The following is a 9,841-nucleotide window of genomic DNA, read 5'->3' on the forward strand; positions in this document are numbered from 1 at the left end:
AAGAACTACACAAAGATAATAAAAAGATAAAAATAAACACATTTTTTTTGTATTTTTTTTTGTTTTTTTTAAGAACACAGAAGAACCACATAGCAGAGAAAAGAATCAGATTGTCACCCCCCACACTTAAACTTTTGCACGCCTCGGGCAAACCCCCACACTTAAACACAACATCACAGTGAAAACCATTGCTCAGTAAATCTCCAGGGTGTGGAATTAATTGGTTTTTCACTTAGGCTTGTAATGTGGCGCAAGAAGTAAAGGATATAAAGGCTCAAGGGGCTCATCAAGGGATAATAATGTAAGGGATGGCTATCTGGCTAAAGTTGGTAAAGAAAGAAATGAATGCCTCAATCATATTCATGCATGTAAGTGAAAAATGCAGTTTCAAAAAGAATCAAATTCTAGAGAACAAAGATCAAGAGCAAAAGTACACAAGAAAGAAAGCATGGCCAGAAGATATGTCATGTATACAAGCTCAAAACCTCACAAGGGTTAACCAAATCATGCAATCAACATCACATATCAATCAACAGGTATTGCAATCCAAGAATCGTGATCAAAGCCTAACAGACTATGCTATCAAACACTGTGATCTAAGTCTACTCCATGTACCACTCAATAATTACCAAAAAGAAGAGGATAATCTACCTATAAAAGTCAAAAACTAAAAGAAAGAAAGGAAAATAAAAATAAAAATGCAAATAACAAAAAGAAAAGAAGAAGAGGGAAGAGAACTCCCTGAACTCCCTAAGGAGAATAAACAGCATCAAACAACCTGATTTCAACCTCACTGGTTTAACACCTTCTTCAAGTAAAATGCGGTGCATGCACATGGAAGGGTTGATTCCCACATTATCTGCTAAAGTCCATCCAATTGCTTTTTTATTTTCTTTCAGCAATGTCAGAAGCTTTACCTCTTGCTCAGGTAGAAGGTTCTTCGCCACTATCACAGGTAACTGCTCATTTTCCTCCAGATATGCATACTTCAGATGGTCATGCAGAACCTTCATTTCCAACTTAGGTAGCTGCTCAGTGGATGGGAGAAGTCTAGTGGGTGCAAGTTCTGCAGAAAACACATTAACATATATGCCTGCAATCAAATTCTCAGAAACAGAATCATCAATAATTTCAACAGGCAATTCAGAATTCAACTTCAATGCAGAACCACTATGCAAATCATCATTCAATGCATGATTAAAATCAGAACAGCACAGCGCTATCTCAGCACAAGCAGTACAGTTACTACTATCGGTACAACCACATGAAAAATCAGAATCAGAATTGTAACACCCCGTGTATATCCGGTTTGTTAACATATCATCGTATTAAGCTGCGCTTAATTAAAAATGCGGAATATCTTTTTCTTTTCAATTATGACGTCATTATACTTAGCCGAGTTGATTACTTAATCATTTTCAAAAAATATCGCCTGTATGTAAATTACAAATAAACATCTAACTGAAATACCTCAAAATATAGATAAAGTGAGTATCTAAAATCACGGATCTACAACACGTAGTCCGGACAATATCCTGATACATTATTACAACTCCTAATAAAGCAAGGCAATAATCAAGTCTGTGTGGCATGGACAATCCCCATGCTCACCAAATCAACAACATAACGAACAAAGTCTCAACATAATAATCCATAAACTGAAGCTAAGAGCATAAGACAGTAAACAGGATTCAGCATCCAACATAATCATCATAACAACAAATAATCTGCTAAGCTCCGGCCTCCTGCCGCTGGAGGTCTCAACCCCCGCATTACCTGAACCTGAAATGGTGCCCCAAACATGGGGTGAGATATCTAAACAGAAATCTCAGTAAGACAAGGGGTCCTTAAGGATCTTCCACCCCAAGCTCACTTACATGTGCAATATAAGTTCTAAAAGCAGTAATTCAATATAAGTTCTCAAAACTATGCAGTGCAACAGATATTCATGCCATGTGTGTTTAAACTATTCTACTGGCCAGAAAAATGCAGGAATACGTCTATTACCTACATGTAGTACAAGGAACACCGCTTGCACCTTACCCACAGCCTCACAATATTGTATGTACCACATACTCAGGCTTACCGTATAGGTGGAACACCACATGCATATCATAAAGGCACTAGCATATAACAGCTCATTAGCATTTCAAAATATCCAAAGCATGTAACACAACATGTATATAACCATACCCCCATGGGACATGTGGAACCACAACATGGCTAAACCGAGGACACAAAAGCTTACCTTGCAAGCTAGCTATCCCATCCAACAGTTCACACAATCTCAAAGTCCAAACACAGCAGTATCACAATCTGTTACAGACCAATAATATATCAAAATCATACTCTACAAGCATTCAACAAAAGACAACGCCTTTTCTTTCACGTTTTACGTCTTAAGGCTTCATACAAAGCCATAAGCCCTTAATCACTTGATTCTTACTTAGATCAATTAAAACAGAAGTTCAACTTCAACAATCTAGGGTCCACAAACCCCCAATAGCCCATTGCATGAACAGTGCACCTACTGTTCTTCGAAATCTCAGAATATACGGATATTCGTCGGGGGCATATCCGGATATCAATATCCGGATATCTCCCTTCCAATATCCGGATATTTCGCGACAGAACCCAGATTCTGCATTTCGCAAAAATCCAAACCAAAGGTCCAACTTTTACCGATTACAGAAGCTTACACATGCATTTCTAAGTGTGTTAAGCATTACCCAACGTTAGGTTTTCATCTTATCTTGTTACATGCATCAAGGTTCCATTTTTAAGCATAAAAACTCAAGTTTAAGGGTGATGATCATACCACAAGCTCAAGACAGCAACAAGGAAGGTGTCTTGATGGTGTCTAAGTTCTTTTACAGTGCAGCAACCCAAGACCACGAAAATGAGCATGAAGGTGGCTCTTAAACTCAACAAGAAAGCTCCTTGTAGATTAAAAACACCATATACAAGGCCACACCCCACAAGAGCAAAGAACACAGCCCCTAAACTACCAACACAGTACACCCACACTCAGAAGATGGTTCCTTTACCCTCACCCATCACACACCCAAGTGTTTGCAAGGTTAAAGAGAAGGAAAATCAAGAGAAAATGGTGGTTTGGTCACAAATGATGAAGGAAGAGCAATGAAACAGTCTTAACCACTCAGCCTCCAAGTGTCTCACGTAGAGAACTGATGTGCGTAGGGTTTTGAGCCATCACAAGAGTATATATAGGCCACTTAAGTCATTAAACACACAATTTTAACTTTAATTGCTACGCTTAGAATTTTAATCCCAAACTCAGGATTCTTAACCTACTCAATTTTACAAGAATTAAAATATTTTTATTTTATTTTTCGGAGCACCTTTCCGGTACGCGCTTTTCCATAGCCAGTATCAGTTCTGGCACCAGTTCTCATTATTTTAACTTGAAACTTGTTTTACTAGTCCTGTTTAATATTCTAGGAATTATCATGCACTTATTATAATTTACCGGGATACTTTTTCGGTACGCATTTATACCGAGTAGCAGAACCGGTATCTACACTTTTCGTACAAAAAGCGACTTTCAGCATTATCAACCACTTTCTATATTTATTTAAGCCTCATAATAATTATTAGGGACAATTATGGAATTATAACTTCCTTAATTAACGGTGCGGGTTCTTACAAGAATCAAGGAAGGATGAAAATTCTGGATATTCAGCAATCAAATCAACAGAGATATCATTAACCATTTCATCTATTATATCAATGCAGAAAACAGAATGCTCTTCCCTAGGATATTTCATGGCATCAAAAATATTAAAATTGACCATGCTATCACCAAATTCCATGGAAAGAGTACCAACATGCACATCTATCTTAGTCCTAGCAGTTTTCATGAAAGGTCTATCAAGTATAATTGTACTACTAGGAGTCTCACCCTCCATCCCTAAGACATAGAAATCAGCAGAAAAAATCATATGGTTCACCCTAACTAATATATCTTCAACTACTCCAGAACGATGAACACTACTCCTGTTGGCTAACTGAACAACAATACCAGTAGCACGTAAGGGACCAAGACCAAGAGACTTATACACAGATTCAGGCATAACATTAATGGATGCTCCTAAGTCTAACATACAATAATGAAAAACAGAATTTCCAATAATGCAAGAAATAGTAAATGTCCCTGGATCTTGACACTTCTTGGGCATGGGTTTGATGAGTGCTGAAACATTCTGGCTGACGCTGACTCGCTCATCTCCTTTCAGCCTCCTCTTGTTGGTGCAAAACTCCTTCAGAAACTTGGCATATCTTGAAATTTGCTGAATCGCATCCAAGAGTGGGATATTGACCTCTACTTTTCTGAAGGTGTCAAGAATCTCGTTATCTTGAGCTTTTGCTGCTTGCTTTTTAGACTGAGTGGCTCTTTGAGGAAAAGGTAACGGGATGTGGACATCAGAAGTATCAGTATTCTACTTCCTTGAACCAGTGTCACCTCCTTGAGATGACTCATCAGCAGATTGGTTTGGCTCCTCCAATTACTTGCCAGACCGCAGAGAGATAGCACTAACATTGCCGGTTCCCTTTGGATTTGGAACTGTCTGTGTTGGAAGGGAGCTTCCACTTGCTTGTTGATTCTGACTCATTGATGTTGCAAGTTGGCCAATCTGTGTTTGCAGATTCTGGATGGAAGACTCAGTCCTCTACTGAAACTGTAGATTGTTAGTTGCCATCTGCTTCACTAAATCCTCCAAAGAAGGACCATTGCTACTGGCTTGCTGCTGTATTGGCGGCTGTTGCTACATTGGCGACTGCTGCTGCATTGGCGGTTGCTGCATTGGCAGCTGCTGAATTTGCTGTGGAGGTGCAAATTGTTGAAAATTTTGTCTCTGCTGTGAAGGTACAAACTGCTGCCTCTGCTGGAATGGTGTACTTTGCTGATTTTGGCTCCATTTGAGATTTGGATGATTTTTCCAGCCAGGATTATATATATTAGAGAAGGGATTGTTTTGCTACTGCTGTTGGTGGTATTGTGGATTTCTAGGAAAAACTGTAGCAACAGACTGATCAACTTGGAAACCGTTGTCTTGTAGGGAAGGACAAGCATCCGTGGGGTGAGAAGGATCACAGCAGATGCCACATAGGTTGCTTATCTGTTGAGCAGAAGGTTGCACAGTCTGTGTCACTGCCAACTGCCTCACCATTGATGTCAACTAATCAAGTCTGTTCTCCATTCTCTGGTTATCTGTGCTTGATGCTCCTGTTGCTGCCACTATTGGATTTTGCATTGGAGGAGCTTGAACTTGGAACACTGCATTGCTATTTGCTCTAGTGCCAAATTGTTGAGCATTAGCCGCTATCTCAGCAATCAACTCTTTCGTCTCATCAGGTGTTTTTTTTTCCAGGACTCCTCCTCTAGCTGCATCTAAAAGGTTCCTATCCATAGGCAGCAACCCTTCATAGAAGTAAACAATCAGGAGATTGTCTGGAATCTGATGATGTGGACAGCTTGCACAAAGCCTTTTAAACCGCTCCCAATACTCATGCATGTTCTCCTCATTAGCCTGCCTTATGCCACTGATCTTCTTTCTGATTGTGGTGGCCCTAGATGAAAGGAAGAATTTCTCCAGAAACAATCTTGACATTTCATTCCAGCTTACAATGGAGGAAGGTGGCAAGTAGTAAAACCAGTCCTTAGCTCCACTGTCCAAAGAGAAAGGAAAATCACGCAACTTGATTTGCTCCTCATCCACCCCTGGTGGCTTCATAGTGCTGCAGACTATATGAAATTCCTTCAGATGTTTGTGAGGATCCTCACCTGCAAGACCATGAAACTTGGGAAGCAAGTGTATCAGTCCAGACTTAAGCTCAAAAGGTACAATAGGATTAGCATAATGAATACACAGGGGCTGCTCATTATCAATATCAGGAGCAACCAATTGCTTAAGTGTTCTATCATTCATGATTTCAGAATCAAATAAATTACCAGACGAATAAACACTATGTAAAGGACTCGAACAAACAGACTCAACAGACTCAGACTCAACATACTCAGACTCTAAGGTATGCTCAGGAACAGCTCTACTGTAAGTCAACCTACGAGCTCTACTAGCAGCATGCAATGATCTATTTATCTCAGGGCAGCATGCATATAAACACTGGTAGAACTCCTAGTTATGCAACATAGGCAAAGGCATATAGCAGTAAAGTCGCAAAGCATACGATAGAACACAAAAATTGTAAAAAATAGCAAAAAGAAGCAAAAATAAATCTACGAAAAATACTAAATGACCTCGGAATGCTATGGGACCAACTCTCCTAAACTCTAATTGACCATTCGGACTCAAAAACCAAATAAATTTTTTTCAAAAAAATAAAATAAAATAGTAAAAGAAGGAATTTGGCAAGACCATTCGGACTCTAATTGACAAGGATGATCGTCTCCTTCAGCTCACCAATTTTCAGAGCGATCAGAGCAAGTTGAACAAGTTCAGAAATACCCGATACGTCCTGAAACGACAAAGAAACAGCAAAAAGGGTTAGTAAACGACTAGATTTTGCGAAATAAACGACTGAAACTTTAAGAATGATCTGGATAAGACAGTCGTCTTCCCAATCACCAAAAACACCCAAAATCGCGAAAAAAAAAATTAATTAAACTAAAACGAATAATAACCTATCTTACTAAAATAGAAGAAAAAGAAAACTAAGAATTGAAGAAAAATATTGTCAGAATAAAAGGGATTAATATTCAAAACAAAAAAAATAAAAAAAAATGATAAAAACCGATGCAATTTCCCCGGCAACGACGCTAAATTTGACACGAGCTGTCGAACTCGCGCAAATTAAAAAAAAAATTAATAGAGTTCAGAAAATTTGTAGTAAAGTGAAAACCCTAAGTCGTCTCTCAAGGAAATTGTTTGGGTAAAAATCGTTTTTGAAAACAGAATATAAAATTGGAATTAAAGTTCGTAATTAAAATTGGAATTAAAATCAGTTAAATAATTTAAAAGGCAGAATATAAAATTGGAATTAAATTCGTAATTAAAAATTAACCAACTTAAGGTTAGGGTTCCATGGACGTCTTTCCTCGGATAAAGAGATATCAGAATCGCGATTGATTGTCAATTGAATCAGAATCCTTATTTCTAATTGACAACCTTCTCTAAGCGATTGCTTAACATTTGATCAAATACGATGCTTTTACTCATACAATCGCAGAGTATCTGCCCGTTTGATTTAAGTTCATAGGGTCAATCAATCATCATCAAATCTGATGATTAATCCATTTCCATAATCGCAATCGCGAACCTCAGATTGAATATCCACACGATCGCACGATATCAATATGAGTTTGGAAGGGAAACGAAACTGATTTAAAATAAAGAGCAGATCCTCAAGACTAATCCATGGAATCCGTTACCCTTAGGTTGATTAAAAGGTTCTTAGCCTCGCATGGCTAAGGTAAACATAATTAAAAATTAAAAAGAGTAAGAACAGAAGATGAAGAAGAAGAACATAATTGAATTAAAATTTAGAGAAAACTTGTTTGTCGTCAAAAACTCCTGACTGCCGAAGGGTTTCTTAAAGAATCCCTTGAATAGCCGTCATTCAGAACGGCTAGGTTTTCACTGCTTCGGCCCATACATAAAATAAAAGCTGAATAAAATAAAATAAAATAAAACAATAAAACATGGCCTTGGGCCTAAACACATTGGGTCCTAATGTGAATTACATGTCCAAACGTCAAAATAAAATTCCAGCAAAAACACGTCATCGTTAGCTCAGGTTTCGACCATCTTCTCGTCCGAATTGGGCTTCAGTAGCTGAATAGAGATTGTAGCCCTATCTGTTAGCTGCAAAACGCAACAAGAACACGAGTCAATCGGACATCTGTAGAGTGAGATATGATCAAAATACGAAAGTAGTGTAAATCTAGAAAATTATGACGAAAATCAATTAAACCCAATTAAAATCTAGAATTGTGATTTGACCCAAAAGACATTTATTTAATTCAAATAAATCATAAAAATACCAACCTAGAGTAATAAATAAGTGTAACAAAATACGAGTTATCACATGTCCTCCATGAACGCATCTATATGATCATATACTCCACAATTGATCCAGACCTTGATGTTTGTAAATAGTGCACAGAATAAATAAATAATACCTCATTTGTAAAATTCAGAAAATGATTATATTGTTTCATTGTCTTACTCCAAGAGTACAATGAATCCAATATCTCCACTCGATTAGTGCAAGTCTAGGATCCTCCTAAGACCAAAAGAAGTAACATGCCTCTCGAACACAAGTTGAGGCAAACTCTTAGTAACTTGGTCTGCAAGATCAACCTCTAATGATATATGAGTTTAGTGAAAAACTCATAGCTCGAGGTTGATTTCTTGAGTCAATATCCACTTGAAAAACTAATATGTGAAAACTCAGCTTTTCAATACTCCCACTAGAATATACCAACATATAACCTCTCGTTCTCCAAAGATACTTGAGTACATGCTTAACAATAATCTAGGGTTCCTCTAGGTCCAGAATGGTACTGTCTCACTATTTCCACTATGTGATAGATGTCTGGTTTAATGCTTAACATGGTATGCATGAGACTACTTATTGCCCATGTGTAACACCCCGTGTATACTCGAAATATTAACATTACATCGTATTAAGCGGTGCTTAATTAAAAATGCGGAATATTTTTTTTCTTTTCAATTATGACGTCATTATCAATTACCAACTTGATTACTTAATCAATTTCATAAAATATCGCCTGTATGTAAATTGCAACAAGACATCTACTGAAATACCTCAATATATAGATAAAGTGTGTATTTAAATCACGGCATTACATCTCGTAATCCGGACAATATCCTGATACATTATTACAACTCCAAAAGACTCAAGACATAATCAAGACATAACAATACTATGTGTCATGGACAATCCCCATGCTCACCAAGTAAACATAGTAAACCACCAGTCTCAACATAAAACTCCATAAACATAAACTGAAGCTATAAGCATAAACAGCATGCAAATCCAGCATCCAATCATGGCAGCATAACATAACAGCAATCTAACTCAGCTCCGGCCTCTTGCCGCCTGAGGTCTCAACATTACCTGACCCTAAAATAAGCATTCCCCAAACGTGGGGTGAGATCTCTAAACTAGAAATCTCAGTAAGACAAGGGGTCCTCAAGGATCTTCCACCCCAAGCTCACTTACATGTGCAATATAAGTTCTAAAAGCATTTATATCATTATCAGTTCCAAAACTATGTAGTGCAACAGATATCTATGGCATGTGTGTAATCACTATCTACTGGCCAGAGAAATGTAGGAATACGTCTATTCCCTACATGTAGTACAAGGAACATCGCTTGCACCTCACCCACAACCTCACCCTCTTGTATGTTCTACATACTCAGGCTTACCGTATAGGTGGAACACCTCCATGCATATCAACAAGACACTAACATACAATAGCTCAACAGCATTTCCAAAACATCAAAAGCATGTAACACAGCATGCATATACCATATCCCCAAGGGACATGATGGAACCACAACATGGCTAAACCGAGGACACGAAAGCTTAGCTCTAAGCTAACAATCCAATGTCACAAGCTCAAAGTCCAATCACAGCAGATCACAATCTGATATGGACCAAATATAAATCAATAAACATGTACCACATGCATACAAATTAAAGACAACGCATTTTCATTACGTTTTAATGTCTTAAAGCTTCTAACAAAGCCACAAGCCCTTAATCCCATGATTCTGGCTTAGTCCATTAAATACAGAAGTTCAACTTCATCAAACTAGGGTCCATAAACC

The 9,841-nt window shown here is 37.9% G+C and overlaps 1 protein-coding gene across 1 annotated transcript; it reads right to left on the reverse strand.

Moving 5' to 3' along the window:
- Positions 1 to 618: 618 nt before the first annotated feature.
- Positions 619 to 4,634, reverse strand: LOC133306079 (uncharacterized). Its single transcript, XM_061506357.1, has 6 exons — positions 4,531 to 4,634; positions 4,233 to 4,413; positions 3,845 to 4,073; positions 2,819 to 2,999; positions 918 to 1,248; positions 619 to 651 (listed from the first exon to the last, which is right to left on the reverse strand). Exons 1-6 carry the CDS (start codon positions 4,632 to 4,634, stop codon positions 619 to 621), a joined length of 1,059 nt encoding a protein of 352 aa, XP_061362341.1.
- Between the last annotated feature and the right edge of the window lie 5,207 nt (positions 4,635 to 9,841).

The sequence above is a fragment of the Gastrolobium bilobum genome, unplaced genomic scaffold, assembly GCF_033153095.1.
Source record: "Gastrolobium bilobum isolate Gb01-03AN ecotype WA unplaced genomic scaffold, APGP_CSIRO_Gbil_v1 utg2037, whole genome shotgun sequence".
Taxonomy (NCBI): Eukaryota; Viridiplantae; Streptophyta; class Magnoliopsida; order Fabales; family Fabaceae; genus Gastrolobium; species Gastrolobium bilobum.